This window comes from Malus sylvestris, chromosome 12, assembly GCF_916048215.2.
Source record: "Malus sylvestris chromosome 12, drMalSylv7.2, whole genome shotgun sequence".
NCBI classification, from domain to species: Eukaryota; Viridiplantae; Streptophyta; class Magnoliopsida; order Rosales; family Rosaceae; genus Malus; species Malus sylvestris.
Window position 1 is genome coordinate 26,407,084 of NC_062271.1, and position 27,389 is coordinate 26,434,472.

The window sequence follows — 27,389 nt, forward strand, 5'->3', positions numbered from 1 at the left end:
GTTGGTGGCGAAGTCACGACAGTTTATCATTTTTAGAGTCGAAAATATTCACATATGCATTTCAGCCTCTCTTTAACCATATTGTATGATTCACCAGCGCCAAGAATTTATAACAATCTGTGATTTAAAGTAGTATTTGCGACACAGAAAACGTGCTTTCCCATTGTTGATCCCTTCTTGGCCAACCCTTTTTTGGTGAAGAATCCAGATTAGTTTGTTATCTTTTCTACACAGTTTCATTAAATTGTTCATTGAAGTATCGATGAGTGAGATTTGTAGCATTTGAGGTGTTTGCTACTGCATAGAACATCGTCATCCAAAATTTTAGGGAGATAAACGTTAGTACGACACATGAGGGGTGAGATCATCACAAAAAAAGTATATATTCATTGCAACGTAGATATTATTGTGACCGTATCTCAAATTAATTTTATGCAGTCGTATGAAAAAGTTAAAATGCATGTTATTGCATCATTGGCTAAGAATATCGCCATAATGTCATATGTAAGTGTTGTTTTCTGCATTGGGCAACCTTATAGGAGGCATGAGCGAAAGAAAGACTTGAATGCAACGCACGAGGAGACTTGAGTGATTCATTACATTTAGGTCTCAACCTATGTGAGTGTGTTCCCGAATAAATAGTCTCATTCAAGACGTTCCCAAGAGACTTAAGTACAACGACATAATGAGAAAGGCACAAGTGTATCCCAATTAGGAAAAAAAAATTTATGTGTGCTAGAAATACGACCGGTTCACCAAATATTTTTATTACAAGTGATTGAAATTTTCTTTTCAAATATCAACCACTTATAGTATGACACGTTATATATCATGCCGTCTACCCAACAAACACAAAAAAAAAAAAAAAAAAACTCTCTCATTGTAGCTAAATTTTAGGCTCCATTGTCATTACAATGAGTTTCGTATCAATACATGCAACCCACTAAGGTATAACCCTGGGCCCCACTTTTAACGCGTATCCCTCCTGTCATCATCACTCAATCACTGATCTGTCATCCAGTACTCAATGGGAAGCACTTTCGAGTTTTACAAGCGGCACCTCCCAAATTCCGACCCCACACGGAAGGTCAAACCCGCCCTTTCCCAATCAACCTCCACTGAATCTGAGCTGGGGATGGCATCCGCCGAGAATACTCACACAACCAATGGCAATTTCCCAGAAACTCTCAGCACCACCAAGTTAAACAGCTATAGTAAATAGCAAGTTTGCCATTAAAACCAGCTTCCCTGATTTCTGTTTTCTGCTATTTTCCCAACTTGCCGATTCCACAGAGCTCTCCCGAAACCCGATACTTTCTCCGGCGGTTTCTCTCCTATAAGGTATACCAAAACTCTCACCTTCTTCTTGAGAAAGCTTAAGATGTTCTGTTCTAGTCAAATTCCTTCAGTTTGATTAATTCAGCTTGATTTCTGAAATTTTAGTCCATTTTCCGATCTGGGTTATCGAAAAAGTATAGATCTTGATCTTTTCTGGTAGTTTTCTTTTGCTGGGTTTTGCTTTTTCTTTCTGCTGGGTATACTCAAATCCGAAGTGGATATGATAATGAACACTGCTGGGTTTGTAGCTGTGTTCGTCTTAGTATTTCTTTCAATCCATGTTGTTTTGTCTGCAAATTATGTCCCATCTGATAAAATCTTCCTAAATTGCGGTGGTCCTCCCGAAACCACCGACTCCGATGGCCTGAAATGGACATCGGATGTGGGCTCTAAGTTTGCATCCGGTGGAAATTCCTCCACCACTTCCGCCGCCGCCACTCAGGACCCTTCAGTCCCTGACGTTCCCTTCATGACTGCGAGGGTCTTCCGCTCCGAATTCACCTACAAATTCCCTGTTGCATCCGGTCGAAAGTTCATCCGTCTATACTTTTACCCTGCATCCTATGCCGGCCTCAATGCCTCCAATGCTGTTTTTACTGTCACTGCTCAGTCCTACACTATTCTCAAGAACTTCAGTGTTGCTCAGACGACTGAGGCTCTGGATTATGTTTATATTACCAAAGAGTTTTCTGTCAATGTCGATGGCGAGACGTTGGATGTTTCGTTTGCACCCTCTTCCGGGGTTGCGAATGCGTTTGCATTTGTGAATGGGATTGAGATTGTGTCAATGCCTGATATTTACAGTGCCACTGATGGTACTATCATGATTGTGGGTCAATCGGCTCCTTTCTACATTGATAATACCACTGCACTTGAGAATGTTTATCGGTTAAATGTGGGTGGGAATGATATCTCGCCGCCAGATGATACGGGTCTGTTTAGGTCCTGGTATGATGACACCCAGTACCTCTTAGGGGCAGCGTTTGGGGTTACCGGAACTGCTGATCCAAACATGACGATTAGTTACCCTACGACCATGCCTACTTATGTTGCACCACAAGATGTCTATTCCACTGCCAGATCAATGGGGCCAAATGCACAAATCAACCTCAATTACAATCTGACTTGGATTTTCTCAATCGACTCTGGATTCTCGTACCTGGTTAGGCTACATTTCTGTGAGGTTGCCCAAAATATAACGAAGGTTAATCAACGAGTATTCGATATCTTTCTCAACAATCAAACTGCTCAGTCTGGAGCTGATGTTGTTGCCTGGGCAGGAGGCAATGGAATTCCGGTGTATAAGGATTACGTGGTGTTTGTTCCGAATGGGAGTCCGCAGGTGGATCTATGGCTTGAGCTGCATCCAGACACTAGTGATAAGCCAAATTACTATGATTCAATCCTAAACGGAGTTGAGATATTCAAGATTAATGATACAACCGGTAACCTTGGAGGGCTTAATCCTGTTTCTCTTCCTAAGCAGGATATCATTGATCCAGCCATGGTTAGACTATCATCAGGTCATGGCAAGCCGAAGAGTGGTCAAAGAGCAATTATCTCTGGGGGAGTTAGTGGTGGAATTGCCGTAGCCCTCGTCCTTGGTTTCTTGGCTGTTTGTGTGTCTCGCCGCCGTAGACAACGGAAGGACGCAAGTTCAAGTGATGGGCCATCTGGCTGGCTCCCTCTTTCTTTATATGGAAACTCACACTCTGCAGGTTCTGCAAAGACAAACACAACAGGGAGTTATGCTTCCTCCCTTCCTTCAAATCTTTGTCGACATTTCTCGTTTGCTGAGATCAAATCTGCCACCAACAACTTTGATGAGGCTCTAATCCTCGGGGTGGGAGGTTTTGGAAAGGTTTACAAGGGTGAAGTTGATGGTGGAACAACCAAAGTAGCAATCAAGCGTGGAAGCGCACTGTCCGACCAAGGTGTGCATGAATTCCAAACTGAGATTGAAATGCTCTCAAAGCTTCGTCATCGTCATCTCGTTTCTCTGATTGGCTATTGTGAAGAAAACTGTGAAATGATCCTTGTTTATGATTACATGGCTTACGGAACCCTGCGTGAGCATCTGTACAAGACCCAAAAGCCCCCTCTACCCTGGAAGCAAAGGCTTGAGATTTGTATTGGGGCTGCTCGCGGTTTGCACTATCTTCACACTGGTGCCAAGCACACCATCATCCACCGAGATGTGAAGACAACTAATATTCTCTTAGACGAGAAGTGGGTCGCAAAGGTTTCAGATTTTGGGCTGTCAAAAACAGGTCCTACATTGGACAACACGCACGTCAGCACTGTCGTGAAAGGTAGCTTTGGGTATTTGGATCCAGAGTACTTCAGGCGGCAACAACTGACCGAAAAGTCTGATGTCTACTCATTTGGGGTTGTCCTTTTCGAGATCTTATGTGCTCGCCCGGCCTTGAACCCAACGCTTCCAAAGGAGCAAGTGAGCTTAGCAGAGTGGGCTGCCCATTGCCACAAGAAAGGCATTCTGGAGCACATCCTCGACCCTCATCTCAAGGGGAAGATAACGCCAGAGTGCTTCAAGAAGTTCGCTGAGACAGCAATGAAATGCGTTTCAGACCAAAGCATCAACAGGCCATCAATGGGAGATGTTCTTTGGAACCTTGAGTTCGCTTTGCAGCTACAGGAGAGTGCAGAAGAGAGCGGCAAGGCTATCGGCGGAGGAATGGACATCGAGGAAGAGCCCCTCGTGGACTGTAAAGGGAAGAAGGACCCCGAAGCAATGCCCGGCTATGATGGTAATATAACAGACTCAAGGAGCACCGGAATGAGCATGAGCATAGGCGGCCGGAGCCTAGCTAGCGTCGACTCTGATGGATTGACACCAAGTGCCGTGTTCTCGCAAATCATGCAGCCTAAAGGACGTTAGGATCGAAGGCACAGTTCATCCCTCGAATCAATTCAGGCAATGAAGTTTGCTGTTTGTTTTTTTTTCCACTTTTCATTCGTTTAAGTTACCGTTATTCTCTAATATTATTTGAACCTTCTTATGATTTGATCACGTTTAATTGTAATTTTGTATCTATAATATAACACCAAGAGCTTGAGAATATGTTTTATTACTTCACAATACTTGCTATAGGATTGCCGATTTCGCTTTCACATTTCTTTTGTCCGTCTCACCCAACTGACGTAACTCACATTTTATCTTTTATAGTATAAATTGAGACCAATTCATGTATGTGTGTTGCTGTTATTGAGGGAAAAAATTTCAGTGTACCAATAAATCGATTTGTTACATCAAATGTCATAATACAAGTACTAGAATTTTTTTTCAAGTATCAAATCACTTGTGTTATCAAAATTAATGTACCAAACGTTGTTTCTGACATTTTGAAAAATCTCTTCTTGTTGGGACCATGACATGTGATTTGGGACCATGTTTAGATGCCGCGTATTAATGTCTGAAATGCAAGACAGACGACATTTAATTTTGTTTATTTAGGTTAATGAAAAGGACAGAATCACAGAAGAAGAATATTTTGGCTGTCACAGCCTCACAGCAAAGCTGAGCTGGCATTACGTGCCTGCCTGTCTTAGTGGGATTGTGACTTTTTTGTCACGGATGACGACGATTTTCTTTCCTCCTATTCATATATCCTTCTGTTTTTTCATTTCATATATTATTTTTTGTCTTATTATCTCTATAAAAAAATTAATATAAGATATTGACGTGATTAAACTGTAACCATTCAAATAAAAGAAGAAGGAAGGGGAAAGAGATTAGGAGGGAAAGAATCCTCCTCCTTTTGTCACACGTCCTTTTTGGTTTTTGAAATGTTGACCCCTGTGGCAGAAAATCATCAAGAGAAATTAAAATTTCTTGTCCAAATTCTGTCTATCTTGACTTAATTTAACATCACGATTGTTTGATCTTTACATCTCGAGAAATTCTTTGGTGTTATCCTACGACCGTCACATGGTTATACCATAATATTAATTTTGCCTTATTTTATAGCACATGAATCTAGTTTTCATCTAAGTCGAAGTTTGCATCAGTATATTAAGAGAAACTGTTTGTGGTACTAAAGAATTTGTGAGAGAATGTAAGGTGTAGGTAAACGAATTGGTTGACGGTATATGCTAGTGTTTGATGTTTTGCGTTGAGAAGTTAGTCGGTGTGATTGTAAGATATGCGTTCCATTCATTATTACTAGCTTCGTCTCTAATGTCATCTCCAACCAAAGGGTCCAGAGAGCCAGATGGTCGAAAATAGCTCGAAAACCATCTCCAACTGAGGGTTAGGACAGAGGGCTTGTGGGCCCTATGGAATCTAAAAGGGCCATAGGGCTGGCCCAATCCAGCCAGCTAGCCATCCTCGGGCTGGCCAGAAATTTAAGAATTGTTGCGGATATAACTTACAGCATTGTTATTAATCATGTCGGTTATATCCGACATGAATTCTTAAACAAATTTTTTAATCCAACGGCTAGCTAACGTTAGGTAGCTGTTATTTTTTATTTTATTTTATTTTACAAATTTTTTTAAATTGTTTTTTTTTTAATTCTATTTTTTTCCTATAACTTTCCTAAGTCATTATACAAACTTAAATTAAATTAAATAACATGAAATAACATTAAAAAATATGAAATAACATTAAATAACATTAAATTTAAATAATAAATTATATTTGGCCTTATGACCCTTTGGTCCTCGGTTGGAGAATGTTTTTTGTGACATGGCTAAAACGAGCCCTATGGTATTTTGGCCCTCGGTTAGAGATAGAAGCAAATATGGCTATGTACTGTTCATTAAAATATTAATTTCTTGGAGCGTCAGAAGATTAAAACGAGCCTTTCGACCAGCCTTCTGTTGGAGATGGCCTAACTATATTATAATAACACATAAATCAGTAACATGTGATTATAATTTCATTTAAGTTTTTAACTTCGACGAGTTGTCGGGAGTCGGGACCGGTGTATGGAGGGTCCACACGAGTTTGTGAGAGGGAGGTGACACAACCTGGACCTGCTTTGAGGAAAAAGACGATTTAAGACAGGAAGGATAACATGGTTTCCAACTGCTTTGCAGCTTCATTGGTGTTGCATAGCAGATTCATGAAAATTAGGCTAAAAAAAATGAAACATAGAAAGTTTGAAATTGCTTTCTGATGTAAAAAGGATCTTAGAGGGTGTATTCAATTGAGATTTTGAGGGATTTTAATTCTTTTAATGAATTTATGAGGATTCAATCAGAATTTTAAATGATTCTCTGAAATTCAATGTGTATTCAATCAGGATTTTAAGATAATTTATTAAAATCTTTAGAAATCCAGATGTATTTAATTAGAATTTTAAAGAAGTTATAACATTCTGTGTGTATTTAATTAGAATTAGAATTTAGAGAATTTGGAAAAGTTGAGGAATGAATTGGAGACATTTTGTAGTGTATTTTAAGCATCCACAAATCTCACATCTTCCCATGAGATTTCAAGGGAATTGAATCAAAATTTTACATAGAATCTCTACAAATCAGTCAAACTCCGTAAAAATTCATAGATTTATAAATCTATTAAAATATCTCAAATTTCCAATTGAACACATCCCCTTAGATTTTCAATCTTGAAAGATGTTTACGATTGGTCGTATTTACAATCCAAAAAAAAAAAAAAAAAAATCACGCCAAGCATATCCAGCAACCCACGACATGTAAAGGGAGGTAGTGAACAATCTTGCAAAATACATAGAAACCACTATTTTTCACACGTTTCAATCGACTCTACAACGGAAACTATCTTCTTCTGCAACTCTGGCTTGTTGGCACCCACCAGCTTGTCGATTTGCTGCCCATCCCGAAGGAAGAAGAAAGTAGGAGTGGCTTTGATGTCCCATGAAGTGCTGAAGTCCTGCACCATACAAAACCAAAGCATCAATCGACTGGAAACCTCACAAATTGTTTCGCGTGATTATAATTTTATGGTGGAATCCCGGATACATTCATGAGTAATTTGATTACCAGGCCAGAGTTGCAGATGCAAGGTAAAATTTCCTGTCCCCTAACTTGCATGCAATAGCACTAATACAATTACTGATTACATTAACATTACTCATTACCCATTACGACTTACAGTCAATTCATCAACATCGACCACAAGGAACATTAGAGAAGTGTATTGCTCGGATAACTCGCGGTATAGCGGTGCAATTATTTTGCAAGGACCACACCATGTTGCACTGAAGTTTGCAATCACCTGTTGGACATAACAATTTCAATTAGATAAGGAGCTATAAAGAAAGCTAAAAAAAGCCATTGAAACTAAACTTGCCTACTGCATATAAACTAATATGGACGCAAACCAGATTCAAAAGATGATGAACGCGAAGACAACATCCAACATAACCTGAATTTCGAGCAATATGTAACCATATAATGCATAACAATGGGCTCCATTGGAAATGTTTTTTTATTGACTAAAAGCGTTTTTGGGGAAAATGTTTTTGGGTTCGAAATGCACTTGCAGTTTTCCAGGATTCCCTTGGATTTTTACTAAGGATTGGTCCTAAAAACATTTTCAACAAAAGTGCTGTCAGCCATTTTAAAAGCACTTCCAAACGAGCTCAATATCATTGACCTACGATGAATGTCTACTTGGAGACAAGCTGCGGAGAGAACTTGTCCACTGACGCATTTATATCGACACATTCTTAATAAATGATCAACTACTACTATAGACAAGACTACAGCACTATTTTAGAAGTAAATCAGCCAAATTTTTCAAATACAATGTTAATGGAATGAGATACCTCACAAACTGGGAGTACATAGTCTCATACACAAAGCAATCTTCTAAAGTTTTTTAGAGGCTGCTATAGAGGAACCGGGATTCCAGCACCCCCGATTGTACTCCCCCAGTCAAATTAAGATGAAACAAGTTCCTGTATACTGGCATCTTTTCATCAGAGAATGACGCCAATCCTTGAGAGGGTTTTCTGAATAAAACTTTAAAGCAAATGGTCTCTTATTATAAATTGGAAGGCTGGAACTAGTCTTTTGCTATTTCGCTCGTGGTGTCATTTAAATTCTTTGCTATCTTTTCTTGGTCAACAAAGTTTAAATTTGACAGTAGATTAAAGAATCTATAGAGATTTGATAAGAATACTGTTCTTCCCTATTTTATTTCTTTGACACGTGCAACTTTGTGTAGGATCCCACCCAAGATCATGGGATTTGTATCTTTGTTTCGTCACTAAGCCCAAAAGTCTTAACGATTACCAGATTTTAAATGTTACTTGTTACCAATAGCAACATACTGAATTAGGTTCAACCGAAATACATCAAAAATTTGACAACTTAGTAATATCTATTCAACACAAATGAGAAGAAAACGAGTGTTTAAACTTACAACTTTGCCATCCTTTTTTGCTTCTTCCATCTTTTGATCCCAAGCTTCAGTAGTGGTGATGAGGTGCACATTCCCACCAGTAAACTCAATTTTATCTTCATAATCGTCTTCTTTAGTTTTACCCTACAAGTATCATGAAAGTTATAACTTGGCAGATTACAAGAAAAAAAAAAAAAGCAAGCCAAATACATGCAGGTGGACTACAAGAAATTTGAACGTTATCAACAAAACACTCAACTATCGAGAAGATCAATCAGGCGGTGATAAATTTGTTCTTGGCAGGCTGCGGATATTAAATATTATAGGCTAAACGTAGAGGGAAGAATATAGACTTCTACCGCATGCATCACAGACATAGAAATTGAGTTATTGCACACTGCTTATCTATCAACTTCATAAGCTTGAACGGGCGATGCGGACTTGTCCTAATCTGGCTAGGAAGATATTCTATTACAGCATTCAATACCATAGACCGGCCAAATCTCAAGCCATTCTTAAGAAAAAAGAGAAATAAAACGGAAGATAGAAAGAAAAACTAACCTTGCTCGCGCAAGATCCCATCTTGATGTCCAACACCAAACTAGTTACAGAGCACACCCGATAAGCCTAAACACCACCAATTTAATTAGGACAAGTGCAAAATGAATGCCATAATCTTCGTTGGCAAAGAAGAACGTCGAAAGATAACATATGACAGATAGATTGTTGGAAATAATCAATTTCATTAACACAAAGGGTGTAGTATTTCCATTCATTCAATTAGTCCGAGAGCATCGACAAATACGTTTTAATCATTTTAACAAGCATTATTCAAGTGATTATGCTCAAGTAAAGAACGCCACCGCACTGAATCACAGTTGAAATATCAATAGCAAGGGCAAGTATCAAAATTTAAATACCTAAAAAAAAAATTAAAAAAAGCCAAAATCGGAACATTTATCAATATAAATTCATACCCAGAATCCAATATTCTGAAATTCGAAGGGAAAACACAAATTAAAAACAAAATTTGCAACACATAAAAGAAAAAATAATCAATTTCATCGCTAATAAACATCTTATTATGCATTGGCTTGCAAGAATTAATACCGTTCTAAATTGAGAAATGCGAATAATAATTTGATTTATATACATACACACAAATACATGTATATGAATATGAAAATATGCTCAGAAATTACCTTCAGAATATGATCGAATTGCTGAAAATTGTGATACGAATCGAGCGGTCTGTAATTTGAGAGAGAGAGAGAGAGAGAGAGAGAGAGAGAGAGAGCAAAACGTCTGCGTTTTCAGGATGGGGAAAATCCAAAACCCGCGTCGTTGTTGCAGGGAGAAAAACTGTAGAAGGAGAAGAAGAGGAAGAAGCTAATCTGAGAGGGTAACAGTAAACAGAGGAGCGTCGTGTTTTTCAACTTTTCCGTCGTCGTTAACTTGGTTAGTTAATTAGTTAATTCCGTTTTCCCATAAGTTTTGACACCTTTAATTATGGAGTCTTATTTATTTGTTTTTAAATTATTTAATTCCGTTCTCATCATTTTGGGGATCTCCAGTTTTTTGATAAAAATACGGATTAGTTTTGGGGGCCAGTATACGTCTAATTCAACAATTCGGGTGGTCTATTTTTTAAATCTTTATCATAGATAATTTTTGTTAGAAATCGAAAAGTATTTACTCGTTTGATGGTCGTGATGAAATTTTCACAATTTCTTAGAATATAGTGTTCGTCAATTTCTTTAAACTCAATTAGATGTCTTAAACATTTTCAATTCGGCTAATATTTTACAAGGATGGTTTATAAAGTGTGACTTAAAATATAGACGGTTCGTGTCGTTAAAGTTCGATATGGTGTTTAAAGAGAGGGTATGTAATAAATAATATATATAATTTATGTTTGATGAAATGAATTTATTAATTAACATGAGATATATATATATATATATATATATTATTTGTCATATTAATTGATACACTAGTGTGATATATAAATGTAATTTTTATTATATTTTGCTACTTTTTGTCCTATTTATTCATATTGATTTAAGTCAGTCATTTTATTTTTATCTTAAGCGCTTGTAATGCGTAGGAATGATAAAATTATTATAAAAATTTTGATACAAAACCAACTTTATGACATCTTTTATTATTATTATGACATCGTATGCCTTCATTTTGCATAATTGGTTCTCTTAATTACCCTCAATTCCCTCCATCAACTTGATTAATTCCATTAATTTATTTTTCTTATTAAAAAAACTTGGTTAATCCCTAATTAACCAAAAAACGTTAAATTTAGTAGGTCAACAACCTCATCAACTCTCCATCTTGCGCGTTCATCACATGCTATTTGTTTTGAATAAATATGCAAAAAGTAAATTTATTTTTATTAATTTATTGGAAATAATAGTGTTGCACCATCGTCAATGAGATTTCTTGAATCTCAAGATATGCACCACACGACACGGCCCGTTAACAAATCGAATCTGTTATCAGATCACTTATTAAGAAACCATTAAGATAATAGGTCTGACACAACATGACTTGTTAGGATAACGAATATGACACGAACATGACAAACACAATCCTTTAGCCCGGCCTAGTTGGATGTCTAAATTTTACCAAACCCTCCAAATTAAAATATTAGGAAGCATTTTTCCCTAATTACCAATATCTTAACACTGAGTAAAGCTGCAGAATTCTACTACTTCGTCGGAAGAATGGTTGGAGACGGTGATGATAACCGGCTCCAACCGCGAAGTCCGTACAAAATAAGTTCTCAAAATACATGATGCATGATGAAACAATCTACATTTTATTTAATTAGCAAATCAAAGTTGCATTACAAGATCAAATTTATTGGATGAATCAAACAGCAAACATAGCAGTTCATTGGATTTCTATATTTCTCAATCTTTTAAGATGCAACAAGAAATGGAGATGAAAAATCAACACCGATCCCTTTGTCGATGGAATTAAAACGTGAAAACTAAGTTTCTGTCTAGAAATCTGGAAGGAACAACAAAGGAAGAACAGATGTCTGTTCTTCCTAAATTTAAACGCCCCATACCTGTCCCTCCCCAAACCAAACTCTAAATCTGGAAAAATCATCTTCAACCCATTGAATACTTCTGAGTCCAGCTACGTGCAGTAGATTCGTACTTGGCTCGATCAGTTTTGTACATGTGGGCAATCTCCGGCACGAGAGGGTCATCAGGATTTGGGTCAGTCAGCAATGAGCAGATTGAGAGCAATACCTGGTTCCATGCAAAATGGGCTTAGTAACTACAATCGTAACCATCTCAGGCAAGTTTTTAGAAGTATAAAGGAAGACTAAGAAGTCGTGGCTCATAGCAAAAACTATGAATTGGAAAAACCAAGAATGAGATATATCATCTAGTCCTCGATCATCGCATGCAACATATTTTAGTACATTATCAACTCTTTACAAGACGTAAGAGTAAATAATATGAACATAAGCAATGCGGAGGGAATGGAGACACATATACATTAAATACATGATAATATTTGGAAACACACAACTGCAGCCACCGGCTTGAATTGTCCGGTAATATGTGCAAGAAGTTATAATCCCGAAAGGTACTTCACAGAAAGCATAGGCAAGCATCCCCACTATCCCCTTTTGATATTTCTTTTTTATCTATCTATCTATATATGTTAAATGAGAACTCTGTGATGCATCGAGGCAGCTTACGTATAGCAGTTCCAAATTAAACTTGGGTACAAAGACAAAAACAAATGTTATGCAGGATTCAAGGAAATATTACAAGTAAATGAAGTCAAACAAACATAAACTTAGTCCGAAAAAAGACAAACCTTAGAGATAGTAAGTGCTGGGCTCCATTGCTCTTTTAAGATATCAAGACAAATGCTTCCATTGCTATTGATATTCGGGTGAAAGACCTTAGTCCTAAATGCAACCTGAAACACGAAATACCATTACCTTCTAGAACAAACAAAAGCCAAACCGACATCACAACGAAGCAGGACCGAATTTTGCACATAAGATCGTACAATTTACCTTAGGGGGCTTGAAAGGATAATCTGGAGGGAAATGAATCGTGACCAGGAATACACCTCCTGCATATGGGCTATCAGGGGGTCCCATAATCGTTGCTTGCCAATGAAACATGTCCTCAGCCACAGGACCTAATACAAAATTAACAATGAATTTTAGGTCGATATCCACTTGGGTAATCATATAATCGATAATTATACCAACACTCACACAAATCGTCGAAATCGACACGCACTGACAGCCACATCTCTATCACAATCATCAATTTATCGTAACAAAGTAACAAAGTTTTGAACTTTTGAGTCTTAAATCATAACAAAATTTCTGTTAATTATAAATTTTGAAAATAAACTTCGCGCCGACAACCACATCTCTATACAAATCATTAATTTACCATAACAAAATAACAAAGCTTGAACTTTGAGTGCAATATCATAACAGAACTTCATAAATCACAACTCAAAACTCAATTAAAAGTACCTGCGCTGCAAGAAGTCGGAGGATCCTTCTGCAAATCCTTGAGCTCTTTCAAGATGCGTTTCGACGCCATGATGAATCCCAATCGCTCACAGATCACAACTCAGAACTCGCAACCCAGTACCCGAAAATCTGTAAAATCAAACAATTTAAGATCAAACCCAATAATTTCCACACCCAAATCATCAAAACCCAAAAAAAAAAAAACTTCGCAATTCGAAATCAAACCATCATCAGATCAAATCAAAACAATTTCCAAGTTTCCATCAATCAAATACCAGAGAGATCGGACGGAAATATCGGCAGCAGAGGGAAACGGGTATGAAACAGCGATCCGGAGCTCCGCCCCCCAAATCTTCCGCTACCGCCAATCGCCCGTTTCGATTGAGACCCCCTGATTTTTTTCCGAACAAGAACTCAGAGACTCTGTGGATTTCCCTTTCAACGCTTTTGGTACACCGTGTTTTCACCGTCTATGAAAACTCCTCCTTCTTTCTTATCCGTTACTTTTTCCTTCTCCTTTTTTTTAAAATTTTTTTATATTTGTAACCGTTATTTACGGCGGCTTTCTAATTTAAATTTTTTAATTTTGGTGTGAAAATTAGGGGGCGTCGGCGGTTTGGACTGCGGCTCACCTAACCTGGATCGACTTATCCAATTAGGAAATTTCTGGGCGACCCAATAATTATTTGGATTAAATTTGGGTTGGTCGAATTGATTGAATGAAGCCGAAAAGAATAAGCATGGACTTTTTTATTTGAGGCTACTTCTAGTTTACTTGATTTTCACTTTGATATGTATAATTTTTTGTTATATTTTGTTTCCTTGTAATTGCATTTTGCTTTTATTTTGATTTAATCCGTCAACTGAGTTGTTATTACATTATTATTTAGTTGTATTAAAAGTGAGAAATTTCAAGTTTGAGCTTTAAAGATGATGAGTTTGATTTTGTATTATTAAGTAGATGGAAAAATTCGAAACTACTAAGTTAATTTATAGAAGATGAGAGTTTTGAACTTGTATGAGCAAAAGCTTTATACTTTATCTACTAACATATTAAACCATATATAAAAGAAATAAATCTCAAATGATTAAATTGTTCATTTCAAAATTTAATTAATTTTACCCCATTTGATTCATTGATTGGACTAACGATTCTAACATAAACAAGGAAAATGTAACAAATACAATAACAGGCACCAAATTGAAGTTCTCAATAAACGAAACGGACCATTGATGCAATTTCATTAGAATAATGAGTTTTACTACAGTGCTACGTAACATTCAATACTATGAACATTCGATAACCCAGACCAAAGTAAAAACAATAAATCCAATCCAAGCCAATCCAAATTATCCAACCTCGATAGCATGCATTTAGATACCGTTTGGTATGCAAACGGGATGGAACGAAACGAGTCAGGACGGAATGAAATGAAACGGAACGGAGATTCCGTGTTATGTTTGGTATGCGCATGATGGAATGGAATGAAACAGAGGTTTTGCATTTTTGTCTTAAAATTTTATAATTTTGTATTCCACGAGAGTGTAAAGAGTCGTTTTAGTGAGGAGGTGGAACGGAAATTTAACCAAAATTCATTTCCTGAAACAGCACGTCCCCACTGACTTTGACGCACCAAATGTGGATGCGTTCCGACTCATCCCACCTAGCAAACAAGGTACCTTTATGCTATCATGGAAGAACTTTCCAAAATAATAAGAAAACGCGAAGAACGTACAAGAAATTAGAAAAGAACGCAAAGAAGGCCCTTCCCGGCGTCCTTTCTTAAAGACAAAAACAACATCCAATCGGCAAAAAATCTCAGCGAAGGAAAAATACAACAGCAACAAGTCGGATCCGGATTCTGTCCGTACGATTCGATTTCATTCTCCGGTGGCGGCAGAGAAAGAGGCGGAGCATTTTGTGAGCCTAACAATGGAGGACGATAAGAAGAAGAAGAAGAGGAACAAGAAGAAGAAGAACAAGCAGGGCGAGGCCACCGACGATGTTTCTGTTTCCGGCAACGGACAAGTTTCTCAGGCAGCCGGAGATGTTCATTCCGACGATGCCTTGTCCGTCGGCAATGGCCAGGTTTCAGAGGCCGGTGCGGGTGCTCGTTCCGATGCTGTGCGAGACGGAGACGGATATGTGAATGGGAAGAAGCATGAGAGCAATGGCACGGAATCTGTAAGCTTCTTTTTCATTAATCTACTGATTAGTAGTAGTGATTGATGTGTATCACTAAACCTTTCGAATTTGAATTGGATCAATCACCAGCTGATTGTGCATTGCGTTTTGTGAATTTTATGTTGTGATTTTAAAGGATTTGAATTTTGTTTTTTGAATTAATTTTTACTTTTGCAGAGATTATTAGCTGAATCTGAGAAAAAATGGCTCCAAAGAGAGGTTAGTGTGAAGATGGATTACCTTACAACAGAGTTTATATTTCAATGTTGTTACGAAAGTTTTCGTCTTGAGCAGAAAATAACCAGTTTTTACAGGCTACATTAGAAGAAACAATCAAACAATTACAAATCGAAAAGGACGTATATATACAGAAGGAGGTAAACATAATGAAAATTTGAACTTTATGAACTATGGACCGAAGATTAGGGTCATTTATCGTCATTCATTGGGTTTAAAGTCTAAACTTTTTGATGTTATTTCATATTTTCAGGCTACATTAAAGGATACTGTTAAACAATTACGGAATGAGAATGCTTCGCGTATACAGAAAGAGGTACTGCATTTTACTTTTGATTTAAGATGTTGGACTGAGAGAGAGCGGTTAAAGCCTTATCTGGTATGGTTCTTTATGACCACTCCTTTTGCCTGTGTATGATTTACTCAGGCAACATTACATGATACAATTAAGCAAATGCGGGATGAAACGGATTCACATACACAGAAAGAGGTAACGTAATCTAAACTTACTCGAGACAATTAGATTAGCTGACGAAGAGTTAGTCCATATCTGTGTTTATGATTGTGCTCTATCACATCTTATATTGCAATCGAACACTTGTTCTGCATGCATTTTGAAGACTGTGGGCCTAACCGGATGATTTACAGGCTGGTCTACAGATGGAAAATGAACATTTACAGAGCGAAAAAGTTTTGTGGCTTCAGAAAGAGGTGATTTGAGTTGCATCATAGGGATCTTTTGAATTATGTTCATCTTTCAGTGCAAGTGCACCTCTATGTTTTTTCTTCGCCTGAATGCACATAATTATGCTTTTTCTAGTGTTTGGTACAACAATTTTATAAACAAGATTGCAAACTAGAGGAATTGGTTGGTAATGTTTGTTGCAGGTTGGATTAGAGGACAAAATTGGTCGGTTAGTAGATGAAAAAGGCACTTTGCATTTGGAAAAGGTTAGAGCCGCCCTCCTTTGCTGTAGCCCCGTAACTAATAATCAGTTTGGTCCTTGATTGACTTCACTCCTGTTTTGCAACTTTAAAACTTAATTTACATGGTTCGACAGACAAGCTTACAGGAAAAGTTTAAACATCTTGAGGGAGATAGAGAGACCTGGACTCTAAAGGAGGTACTCAAAGTCTCAAATACTCAAATAACTCTTAACTGTAAATTGTAGATGGGGAATATTTGGCCAACAAGTTTATTGCTATTTGCACCTGAAAATTTGTCAGAATATAATTTTCATGTCTGCAATAGTAAAGAAATAATTGAAATACAGACCAGCATGGTTTCATCTTCTGAAACTCTTTTGTTACTTAATCTATCTCTTATCATTTTATATTAGAGACTTAGTTTCACTTAACATTTGGCTCTTATAGGATTCGTTTAAAGGAACGTTAGCAACTCTGAATGACGATATTGCTAGATTACGAGCACAGGTATGTAGCTGTATTGACCCAACCAATCAACTTGATGGATTCAAATTAAATTGCTTTTTATCTCGGTTGTCCACATGCATACCTACTTGTTTGAGTACAGAGGAGTTTGACTATTGCTGTGCTTTCTTAGATCCTGTAGGATAGGTTTGATTCGAGGCAGACCATATTCCTTGTTGCATGCTCATTCTAATTTCTGTTCACAAGTATTTCACATAAAATCTTTGTATTTTCTTCTGATATGGAAATTAAAACCAAAGTTGGGCAGGTGTCGGAATTGGAACAATCCAGGAATAATCTTGTACAAGAAAATCAACAGCTGATGGAAAACATTTCTAGTTTGCAGTTGCAAATTAAGAATCTTGAGAGTGTCTACTCTACTCCAGCATCAGACAAACTTGCAAAGGTTTGCTCCTATTTGCTTACCTGATTACCAAATTTTATCAGTAGCCTTATTCATAATAAGGGATACTAAGTTTGCGGGAGTTATGTTTCTCAGAGAACGAATTCTTACAATGGTGTTTGGAAAATTTTATTAACTACCATGAGCAATAAATTTATCAGTTTTGCTGGAAATTTTTGAAAAATAAAATATCTGACAAAGGTCTTTTTTTCTTTCTATTATTGCTTTCTTGACATATTACTTGTCAGAGGACGAAACATATATCTGACTTTGTGTTAATGTAGCAGGCTTCGGAACATGAGGAATTGAACTCTCAGGTTGAAGCAGCATGTTCACTAGTTGAGAAATTAGTTGCAGAGAATGCAGAGCTTGTTGAGAAGGTGAAAGGCTGCTTCCCTCCTGTAGTTTCTATACTATGTGTGACATTGAGACACCTGCGATTAGGTTTTAGCTATTACTATCAGATTTTGATGGGCTGACTAATTGTCTGATATATCTTTTACTGTATCCTAGGTGAATGAGTTGTATGGTGAACTTGACCGACGGAGCCTCACAGTTGAACTTGCTTCAACAACAGAATCTAATACACCAGTTGTACCTCCTGAAACTGCCAGTGTCATTGATCCCGTGTCCCTATCCACTGAGGATATGTCGACGTCAGATGAGAAGCTTGATTCCCCCAAAGTTGTTCCAATCAAACAGGAGATGCATAGTAATGGTAACATGGATTCTGAACATGATGCTTTAGTTCCAGAACTGCCAGTATCCGATGAAGTTAGTGAAATTGTTCAAATTCCGTTGGATGAGAATGAAGTCAGAAATCTAGAGGTGTCTCTCGAGAATGACAAAAATGCCGGTGTGCCACTCGTAGTAGCTCCCCTGATTGGTGCTCCTTTCCGGTTAATGTCATATGTTGCTAGATATGTTAGCGGTGCTGACTTGGTTAACAAGGGATCTGCTTAACTCTAGTTATTTAGCTTTCTACCTCGCCATGAGCAGGGGCATAATTTCCTGAGATTTTTGTCGAAGTAAGAAATACTATTCGTTTAGAGATTAAAGACAGGCCTTTACTTTGGCCATTTACATTGTTAAAGTATCAGAATCTGTAACTTGTGTTGAAGAAATACTTGTAAGCTGTGTGTTTTTCGCAGCAACACAACACTTAGTTCATCAACCGCACCTTCTTTTATATACTGAATTCTACTTTTAGGAAGGGTAGCACTCGTGATTACCAAAAAAAAAAAAAAATAATAAATAAATAAACATTTGTCAATTTCCTTTTTTCTCTCCTACACTTTCATTTTAGCCGATTGTTTCCTTAATTTTTATAATTAGCCGAATTCCTCACCAAAACTTTTATCTTAATCAAATCAATTTTTTTTGCCACTTAGTACTATGGTCTAGTGGTATTCTTTTGTACTTAAGTGAGAGGTCTTAGGTTTAATTTTTGCTAATGGCGAATTTGAATTACATTATCGCTAACTTATTATGAGGCTTATCATACTCTTCCACTCCCTTATTGTAAATAATATCGTTTGTTTAGAAATAAAAATATAAAAAATAAAATCAGTAATAGGTGAACATCAGAACATGTACTTGGCACATGCATATTTAACGGAAAATCGGATGGACGTTTCAAAACTAACAGTAAGTGCAAATTGGCAAATGCTATTAACATTTAGAGAGTAAATTGGCAAATAAGGGGCAAATCTAGTTGATGGGGTAAACGACAGTTTACCCATAAATATATAATAGACTAAACATGTATCTCCATTTACTCCAACCCTATCGGCTAGCTTCTCTCTCTCCGCATACAAATCTGGATCTAGATGCATCCGGCGCTCTCTCCGGTGGAATTTTGCCACGGCAAATTGACAAAATTGCACCGGCGCTCTCTCGCACCTTCACAGGCAGTCTCTATTCTTTTTCTCTCAGTCCCTGATGCATCCAGATCTAGATGTGGGCAAAAATCAGCAGCCAACGACCTCCAGATTCAATCTCTCAGTCCCTGATGCATCCGGATCTGGACCTCATATCAAGCACTCGGAAACCAGATTCAATCTCGTTGTTCTTCATATTATTGTGGTTGGTTGGTTGGTTTTTTTTTCTTTCTGAGATTGTGATTTTCGAAATTTGTATTTTATAGTGATTAGAAATGAAACTGAGTTTTTTGTTTTCTGGATTTACAATTATGAGGTTGATGGATGGGACGGAAAACCAGAAGAAGGCCAAAACAATGGAGGGACAGGTGTCAACAAATTAGTGAAGCAACAAGCACTGCTGAGAGTAGATGGACCAAAGGGCAGTGTCATCTGACCCAAAGGTCGAGAATCAAACAGGTGGGAATTTAAAACCTGCTGCTGGCCCTAAGACTGCTGGCCGTAAGATGGCTGGCCCCAAGGCGGCCGGCCGGAAGGCGGCTGGCACAAGCTGCCTAAGAAGCTGTTAGGGAGGCCAGCAGATCTCGATCCGGCAGAGCAGGTGGAGGCCGCTGCACAAAGTTCAGAGAATGCGATCCAACGCATTCTCAATCCTCATCAGCCTCCTCTGAGTTCCATTCCGCCTCTTTTAACCAGTCCCACCTCTCCGCCTCTTTTAACCAGTCCCACCTCGCCACCGTTTGGTAGCTCTCCGACTTTGGGCCAGTCTTCGGAGAGTGAATTGCGTTTGCAACTACAGATTTTGGAAATGCAGGAAGTTTCCGGGCCTATAGCCATCGGGCCAGCCTCCTTATGGTCCGCCGCCTTGGGGCCAACCATCTTCTGGCCAGCAGCTTTGGGGCCAGCAGTATAGAACAGCTGGCCGGAAGATGGCTAGCCCCAAGGCGGCCGGCCAGAAGGAGGCTGGCCTGAAGGCTGCATGCCCGAAACTTCCTGTATTTCCAAAATCTGTAGTTGCAAACGCAATTCACTCTCCGAAGACTGGCCCAAAGTCGGAGAGCTACCAGACGGTGGCGAAGTGGGACTGGTTAAAAGAGGCGGAATGGAACTCGGATGAGGCTGATGAGGATTGAGAATGCGTTGGATCGCATTCTCTGAACTTTGTGCAGCGGCCTCCACCTGCTCCGCCAGGGATCGAGATCTGCTGGCCTCCCTAACAGCTTCTTGGGCAGCTTGTATCACTTCTTGGGGATATGTTTGGGAAGGGAGCACAGGATCGAGAATATATCGTAGAGCATCTTTTGACCTTCGTGCAGAGACCGACATCTCATGTGCCTTCTGGAGTCGGGAGCCATGAAAAGCCTCATGGAGTTGTTACATCAAATCTCGGGGATCCATTTGGGAATGGATCGAGAGAGAAAGGGGTTCCATGGTGAATTGCCTTTTTTATATCTGTTGAGAGTTAGTTAGCACTGTCGCCGACTAACTTGAGATATAAAAAGGACAATCTTCGGGATCCACTTGGGAGGCGGCGACTAGGGATTTTCCTTTTTCTTTTCTGTTTCTTTTCTTCTCTTTTTCCCTAACAAAACCAGAGAATCGAAATGAAAAGCTAAGACTACAGAAATGTAAGAGAGGAGAGAGATGAAAACTTAGAGAGAGAGAATCTGATCTTGTATTTCACACACAAATGAATTACAATTTGTCCTTTTTATATCTCAAGTTAGTCGGCTACAATGCTAACTAACTCTCAACATTTAACAACCCTAACAGATTCTGCTGACATGGCTACACTTATGTGGCAGTGCTGTTCATCTATATGACTATATGAGTAAGAGAGTGAAATGCCCTACTTTTTAACGCTGTTGATCAAATATGAACGCCTGAGATCATCTCACGTGGAAACGGATTGTGTGATCCCGCAGAGTTGCGTCATTTTACGAAGGAAATGTTCTGGTGCTACCAGGTCATGGTCCGGAGACTCTGGAATTCGGGAGAGACTCTGAACTTCCGATTTGTATATGGAGGGCGATAAGGAGAAGAAAAGAAAAACAAGGAGGACAACCATTTTTCTGCGTATAAAAACTTTCTTCTTTACATATTGGTTTGTCAGATACCTCTAGTTACTGACTGCAAGTGCCTTGTCCAATTTTACAAGTAAACTATCTTAGAGCCAAGTGTTTCTATTTTATGAATCAGTGTTTGTGTTGCAATCCATTTCCTCGTAAGCCTCATCTTGGAATTATAACTTTTGGCATGCCCTGCTGTTTCACTGGGGATTACAACGTAAGAAAAAAAAATTACAATTTTTTTGTGCTTTAATGCAGCTGTAACGATTCTTTTGACTCGGTAAGATACTCGTTCTGCAATTCTTTGTGTTGCTTTTGTTTAATTTTCCGCAAGGACTTATTGCATGCGTTAGTTTTTTTTATGCAACTCCAATTATTTGAAACAACAGATACTTACCCAGTTATAAGCCTTTGTTGTTGTTTTTTCTGGGCAGCAAATAGCCTAGATATGTACAGGCCGCAGTTGGAATCGTCTTTGGAAGAGCAAGGAATAACCTGGACAGTAGACGTGGTATATATGTCATGATGAAATATGAGTGCAAATCATTAATCTTTCTGGAACCTACTTTTGATCAATTAATGGTTTTTCTGTCATATTATCGCCAGGACAACAAATCCACGACGGTTTCAGTAATCAGTGGGGACCAACGTATTATTGACAAGGCTTCTCAAATTCTTGAACTCATGGCCAAGAGCACTGTGGACCAGGAAGTGGTAGGAATTTGTATTCATTCTTGAGATGATTCGAACATGTTTACAAGCTTTATGTAAACCCTGATTTCAATTTATCTTTTTGATTTTAAACAAAAGATGATATTTTAGTTTTGAAAATTCGTTTTTAACCATTTTATATCTGTTTTCTGATTTTTTTTAGTGTGTGACATTTTGATTTCAGATATTACAGATAATTGATGGAAGTCAGCAACATGTTAACCTTAGGCTTTGGAATAAAGGTGGTCTTTGCATGAAATTTGGTTGTGAAGAGGTGGGTAGATATAATTTATGGCAATGTAATATCTTATTAAACTTCCGTAATCAATTTTTTAAGCTACTGAGAGCTTTGATGCAGGCCTTTCAATATTAGCATTGTAATTTGGCAATTAAAGCTTTTCAATGAGGACTTTGAGCCTTAATTTGGATATTATAAGATTAATTTTTAGTGGGTTTTAATCTAACATAATTTGTGCAGGAGGCAAGTTTGAAATGGCAGGAATGGCTGAAGGGCCCCAGCATGAAGGTGCATGCTTCCCACTCGCAAATTCTATATGGCTTTAAATTATGCTACCGTTCTATTAATTCTTTCTGCTAGCTTTTTCTCTAATATTTTGCAATATAATTTGGATTCAGGAAATAGCTGAGAAGATGCAGTGTAAATTTTTTCTACACGTAAGTTGTTGCTACCTTTTATTTTTTATGGTTTATGTTGTTTTTTTTTTTTTTTTTTGGGTCTAATCACCTTCAGTTGACGTGAGAATTTACGATTTAAATTTTTGGAAATGAATGATTAGGAGCACGGCCTTACTGCTGTTGGTACATATGATGGTTTGGAGATGGTGAGGCTGGTAGTGGAAGGCTTCCTTGTTTACAATGTTGATCCTGCAAACTTTATGGTGACAATTGAACACAAACTATCAAATGAGAATGCTAAGAGTCGCTGCAAAAGTTGTATCAGTTTTTCTTTCACTGAGCACTTTCCTGAATGTAACGGTAGCGTCATCTCTTCCTTATTATTCATTTGCTTTTCCTAAATGGTTCTCAATCTTTGGTAAAATGGACCTGTAATTTAATTTTTTTAAGTTGAGATTTTAAAATCGTACTGGATGCAGGCTTGAACTGATGCTTTCTCACGAGCTTTTGCATTTATTTTGTGCAGCCTGGTTTGTGCAAGATGCTTGGCCTATGGTCAAGTCTTCTTTAGATGAGCACAGCATCTTAAGCGATCTGAAAATGGTATGTTTGATGCATCGTTTGATTTCAAGGCCCGACTGCTGGGCATCGTTTGATGCATCACATATGTTTCCCTCAGGCTGATCGTTCCATGACAATCTCCAAAACCGTGAAGACTAAGGACCCAGTGCTTTTTCTCAGGGCCAGGATTCTTCTTGAACTGCTAGGAAGCGCTAGTATTCCAGCTTCGCTTGTATACTACTTGTCATTTCTTTGTGGGAACTGAGCTGACTGTTAATGTGAGCTACTTCCTGCTGGGCTCACAACATTTTGGTTTCAGGCTATAGAAATTATGAACGGTCGCAGGCAACATATCTTCACGAGGATTGGGCATCAAGAAGGTGGTCTGAGCTCAAGGTTTGGGATCAAGGAGGTTGGTATATTATAAACTCTCCTTAGTTTGGTTTGATTTTGGAAATAAGGTTTAGAGTTGATTAGTGTCTGGTGGTTAATATGCTGAGCTTTTGTCTACTGTTTGCAGGACGAGTACACACAACGGTTGGTGAAATTTATGGCCGCTTATAAGGTGAATAAAACAGAAGAATAAATGCTAATGCAAAATATGTATAAGTTTGTACATACATACACTCTTTCAGCTTGCTGTTACTCTAATCTTTGACAATATAATTTTGATGTAGGATGTTTCTGACTTGACAGACACGACTGTTCGTCATGTTGTTAGTGTTGTCAGCTGTGATTTGGGTTGTTAGGGGGTTGGGTTTACTCTTTTTCCCAACAGCGAACTGAGAATTGTGAATTGCTGATCATTTCATTATTTTTGTATATGAATAATAGGGTCACACTGTTCTTCTGTTGGGGCGAGCTGATGTTGTTGGTATATTGGGGCGAGATGATGGGTTGGAGATGGTGAGGACTGTGGTTAAAGGCTACATTGTTCATGGCAGGGAGCATGCACGTGTGACGGAACACAGGGAAAATAAGAAGTCAAGAAAAAAAAAGTAAAGAGAAGTGATGTATTGGCTGAGGGAAAAAAGAGGTAACTACATTTGAGTGTGATGCACCGAAGCGAAGCAGTCTCTCCTTTCAAATATTAGGCCACTCAAGTAAATTCATGAACACCATCTCTTTCTTAATTTTGCTGCAATCCTTAAAGAAACCAAGAGCACAAGTATGTGATAATCGAAACCCGCCAAAACCCTGTTCAAAAATTGTTCCAACCAAGTCGTTGCAGCTTGAAGCATCCTCTGCGCAAGACTCAATCAACGATCCTAGCTCCATTGAAGCAAGCAAGTTCATTGGTTGAGAATTAGTCTGTGGAAATGCAGAGAGCTTGTTGGGAGGAAGGTGAATGGCTGCTTCCCTCCCGTAGTTTCAATAGGAGTAGCATGTACCGTCGTGTTATTACTATTAAGAATTTGATATACCCTAGGTGATTGAGTTGTATGGTGAACTTGACCGACGGAGCCCCAACAGTTGAACGCGCTTCAACTTGATTCGCCAGAGCTTGTTCCCGTCAAACAGGAAATGCATAGTAATGGTAACTTGGATTCTGAACATGCTTTGCTTCCAGAATCCGGTGAAATTAGTGAAATTGTGCAAATTCCGGTTGATGAGAATGAAGTCGGGAATCTAGAGGAAACTAGAGGTCTCTCTCGAGTCGCCAGCAAGGACGGAGCTAGTGTAGGCCTAGGGGGGGCAGATGCCCCCACTCATTTTTATGAATGTTTACCCTGTTTTTCGCAGCAGGTTTAAGATAAAAGTGTTTAGGGTTTGAATTATATGTTTATTCTTCTCTATGGAAGGTAAATATATAGTTGTACAATATCCCACATAACAGGAAATAAGAATCTCAATTATACAAGTAAAATAAATTATAGGATTACATTCCTAAAATAAATGGTTGACTCACGCCAACACTCTCCTTCAAGTTGGTGCATAGATATCTCCTAAGCCCAACTTGTCAAGTGAGTCTTGAAACACCCTTGCTGAAACCGCATGGGTTAACACATTTGCTAATTGTTCTTCCGACCTCACATATGGAATATCAATCAATTTGACATCTAACTTCTCTTTGATGAAGTGTCTATCTACCTCCACATGCTTTGTACGATCATGCTGAACGGGATTATTGGCTATTTCTCTAGCAGCTTGATTGTCACAATATAATAACATAGCTCCCTGAGGCTTGAACCCAATCTCAATGAGAAGAATCCTGAGCCATAACAATTCACAAATTTCAAGTGTCATGCCTCTATACTCTGCCTCGATCGTGGATCTAGCCACTACATTTTGCTTCTTACTTCTCCAAGTTACCAGATTTCCTGCTACGAATGTGAAGTAGCTTGATGTGGAGCGACGATTAGTAACGTTTCCCACCTAATCAACATCAGTATACCCATTTACCTCCATATGTCTATGCTTCCTGAAGATCAGTCCTCTACCTGGTGCACCTTTCAGATAACTCAATATACGCATCACTGCTGCCATGTGATCCTCATTAGAAGCATGCATGAACTGACTTACAACACTAACTGCATACGCAATATCCGGACGTATAAGTGATAGGTAAATCAACCGTCATACCAATCTTTGATATCTTTCTTTGTTGGTAGGAACTTGATCCTAGTATATCGCCAGGTGATGATTCTGCACAATGGGAGTTTCAACTGGTTTACAAGCCAACATTCTAGTTTCAGAGAGAAGATCAAGAACATACTTTTGCTGAGACAAGTAAATACCATCACGAGAACGAGCAACTTCAATGCCCAAGAAGTATTTCAAGCCTCCTAGATCCTTCATCTCAAATTCTGATGAAAGATACCCCTGCAACCTTTTTATCTCTTTTGTGTCATCACCAGTAACTACCATATCATCCACATAGATAATCAACAAAGTAACTTTACCTTCCATGCGTTTGATGAACAGGGTGTGGTCTGCATTTCCCTGTCTATAGCCGTACTTTTTCATTGCTTCAGTGAACCTTCCAAACCATGCTCTAGGTAATTGTTTGAGTCTATAGAGAGCCTTTCGGAGTTTACATATTTTTCTTGCTTCATTCGGTGTTTCATATCCTGGTGGAAGATCCATGTATACATCTTCTTCCAGATCTCCATGTAAGAAAGTATTTTTCACATCGAACTGTTTCAAAGGCCAGTCCAGGTTAGCTGCTAAAGATAAAAGGACACGAATAATATTCATTTTTGCAACCGGAGCAAACGTTTCTTGGTAGTCAACTCCAAATATCTGTGTGTACCATTTAGCTACCAATCTTGCCTTGTATCCGTCAATGGATCCATCCGTCTTGTGCTTTATGGTGAACACCCATTTACATCCCACTGGTCTCTTCCCTTGTGGTAGTGACACTACATTCCACGTTCTGTTTCTTTGTAAGGCTTCCATTTCTACTCCCATGGCTTCTACCCAATGGGGATCTCGGAAAGCTTCTTCCACTTTTGTTGGAATTTTAATCCCAGCCATTTGATTCACCATGGCTTGGTACTTGGGTGAAAATCAATGAGTGGACACATACTGTGCAATTGCATATCTCACTTTTCCTTCCGGAGAAAACCTGTGAGGTGGTTTCCCACGATTTTGCCTAGGAGGTAAAATATATGAATTAATAATATCTGGAGTATGAGAACGTACCTCGTGGATATCCATAGGGACATGAGCGTGTACTAGTGGAGGAAAATGAGGGTTGCTTTTTGTTTGCATAGTTTCAGTATCATTCGTGGACCCATTACCTTCTACTGAATCCATAAATGGTGTAAGCCTATTATTTGACGCTACATGAGCTATTTCTCGGTTAGGGGTTTCACGGTCAAGATCCACTGGGCTTTGGCTTGTTGTGTCGTTGGCCACTACCGGGCTCTAAATTGCTATGTCGTGACCCTCTAGTGAAGCACGATCAGGGGGGTTGCGCATAACACCTGAGTCTTCAGTCTCGGTCTCGCCTGTACTACTGGGACCATGCCAACTATAGTCTTCATGTGGAACATCAAACTAATTGTAGTCTTCGTTTTTACTATTCAACTTCCCCTGAAGAGTACC

General features: G+C 38.5%; 5 protein-coding genes across 11 annotated transcripts; 3 read left to right on the top strand and 2 right to left on the bottom strand.

Moving 5' to 3' along the window:
- The first annotated feature begins 1,063 nt into the window (after nt 1–1,063).
- LOC126593194 (receptor-like protein kinase FERONIA) lies at nt 1,064–4,420 on the top strand. Its single transcript, XM_050259121.1, has one exon. It carries the CDS (start codon nt 1,559–1,561, stop codon nt 4,235–4,237), a length of 2,679 nt encoding a protein of 892 aa, XP_050115078.1. The 5' UTR covers nt 1,064–1,558; the 3' UTR covers nt 4,238–4,420.
- Nucleotides 4,421–6,846: 2,426 nt separating this feature from the next.
- LOC126593605 (thioredoxin H9-like) lies at nt 6,847–10,198 on the bottom strand. The gene is made up of 5 exons (XM_050259708.1): nt 9,892–10,198; nt 9,251–9,316; nt 8,711–8,833; nt 7,436–7,558; nt 6,847–7,213 (listed from the first exon to the last, which is right to left on the bottom strand). Exons 2-5 carry the CDS (start codon nt 9,269–9,271, stop codon nt 7,061–7,063), a joined length of 420 nt encoding a protein of 139 aa, XP_050115665.1. The 5' UTR covers nt 9,272–9,316; nt 9,892–10,198; the 3' UTR covers nt 6,847–7,060.
- Nucleotides 10,199–11,503: 1,305 nt separating this feature from the next.
- LOC126593604 (ubiquitin-conjugating enzyme E2 28-like) lies at nt 11,504–13,728 on the bottom strand. The gene is made up of 5 exons (XM_050259707.1): nt 13,502–13,728; nt 13,227–13,355; nt 12,750–12,877; nt 12,545–12,649; nt 11,504–11,964 (listed from the first exon to the last, which is right to left on the bottom strand). The coding sequence occupies exons 2-5, from the start codon at nt 13,294–13,296 to the stop codon at nt 11,821–11,823; spliced, it is 447 nt and encodes a 148-aa protein (XP_050115664.1). The 5' UTR covers nt 13,297–13,355; nt 13,502–13,728; the 3' UTR covers nt 11,504–11,820.
- A 1,152-nt stretch (nt 13,729–14,880) lies between these two features.
- On the top strand, nt 14,881–18,671 carry LOC126592891 (uncharacterized). 5 transcript variants are annotated; one of them, XM_050258688.1, is made up of 12 exons: nt 14,883–15,411; nt 15,589–15,630; nt 15,717–15,788; nt 15,902–15,964; nt 16,076–16,138; nt 16,297–16,359; nt 16,537–16,599; nt 16,710–16,772; nt 17,023–17,082; nt 17,348–17,485; nt 17,767–17,862; nt 17,996–18,671. In XM_050258688.1, exons 1-12 carry the CDS (start codon nt 15,160–15,162, stop codon nt 18,443–18,445), a joined length of 1,425 nt encoding a protein of 474 aa, XP_050114645.1. In that variant the 5' UTR covers nt 14,883–15,159; the 3' UTR covers nt 18,446–18,671. The 5 variants fall into 5 exon arrangements, with proteins under 5 accessions (XP_050114648.1, XP_050114645.1, XP_050114646.1 ...); XM_050258689.1 differs by having other exon boundaries at nt 17,770–17,862; XM_050258690.1 differs by having other exon boundaries at nt 14,886–15,411; nt 15,726–15,788.
- Nucleotides 18,672–20,091: 1,420 nt separating this feature from the next.
- LOC126592893 (uncharacterized) lies at nt 20,092–25,210 on the top strand. Of its 3 annotated transcripts, XM_050258694.1 has the most exons (12): nt 20,418–21,942; nt 22,038–22,145; nt 22,327–22,416; nt 22,621–22,668; nt 22,779–22,817; nt 22,940–23,138; nt 23,305–23,381; nt 23,458–23,571; nt 23,659–23,751; nt 23,860–23,904; nt 24,017–24,055; nt 24,174–25,210. In XM_050258694.1, the coding sequence occupies exons 1-12, from the start codon at nt 21,793–21,795 to the stop codon at nt 24,339–24,341; spliced, it is 1,170 nt and encodes a 389-aa protein (XP_050114651.1). In that variant the 5' UTR covers nt 20,418–21,792; the 3' UTR covers nt 24,342–25,210. The 3 variants fall into 3 exon arrangements, with proteins under 3 accessions (XP_050114653.1, XP_050114651.1, XP_050114652.1); XM_050258695.1 differs by lacking the exon at nt 24,017–24,055; XM_050258696.1 differs by lacking the exons at nt 20,418–21,942; nt 22,038–22,145; nt 22,327–22,416 and adding an exon at nt 20,092–20,375.
- The last annotated feature ends 2,179 nt before the right edge of the window (nt 25,211–27,389 follow it).

What these genes read in the sequence shown, in the direction of transcription:
- LOC126593194 (XM_050259121.1), top strand. Translation starts at nt 1,559, where the DNA reads ATGATAATGAACACTGCTGGGTTTGTAGCTGTGTTCGTCTTAGTATTT.
- LOC126593605 (XM_050259708.1), bottom strand. Translation starts at nt 9,271, where the DNA reads ATGGGATCTTGCGCGAGCAAG. An exon ending in TGGGATCTTGCGCGAGCAAG is followed by an intron (nt 8,834 to 9,250) that starts GTTAGTTTTTCT and finishes TGATACTTGTAG; the next exon opens with GGTAAAACTAAAGAAGACGA. An exon ending in TCGATGTTGATGAATTGACT is followed by an intron (nt 7,214 to 7,435) that starts GTAAGTCGTAAT and finishes TGTATGGTGCAG; the next exon opens with GACTTCAGCACTTCATGGGA.
- LOC126593604 (XM_050259707.1), bottom strand. Translation starts at nt 13,296, where the DNA reads ATGGCGTCGAAACGCATCTTGAAAGAGCTCAAGGATTTGCAGAAGGAT. An exon ending in ATCCTTTCAAGCCCCCTAAG is followed by an intron (nt 12,650 to 12,749) that starts GTAAATTGTACG and finishes TTCGTGTTTCAG; the next exon opens with GTTGCATTTAGGACTAAGGT. An exon ending in CAGCACTTACTATCTCTAAG is followed by an intron (nt 11,965 to 12,544) that starts GTTTGTCTTTTT and finishes GCATGGAACCAG; the next exon opens with GTATTGCTCTCAATCTGCTC.
- LOC126592891 (XM_050258688.1), top strand. Translation starts at nt 15,160, where the DNA reads ATGGAGGACGATAAGAAGAAGAAGAAGAGGAACAAGAAGAAGAAGAAC. An exon ending in ACGTATATATACAGAAGGAG is followed by an intron (nt 15,789 to 15,901) that starts GTAAACATAATG and finishes TCATATTTTCAG; the next exon opens with GCTACATTAAAGGATACTGT. An exon ending in ATGCAGAGCTTGTTGAGAAG is followed by an intron (nt 17,863 to 17,995) that starts GTGAAAGGCTGC and finishes ACTGTATCCTAG; the next exon opens with GTGAATGAGTTGTATGGTGA.
- LOC126592893 (XM_050258694.1), top strand. Translation starts at nt 21,793, where the DNA reads ATGCAACTCCAATTATTTGAAACAACAGATACTTACCCAGTTATAAGC. An exon ending in GCACTTTCCTGAATGTAACG is followed by an intron (nt 23,139 to 23,304) that starts GTAGCGTCATCT and finishes TATTTTGTGCAG; the next exon opens with CCTGGTTTGTGCAAGATGCT. An exon ending in CTAGTATTCCAGCTTCGCTT is followed by an intron (nt 23,572 to 23,658) that starts GTATACTACTTG and finishes TTTTGGTTTCAG; the next exon opens with GCTATAGAAATTATGAACGG.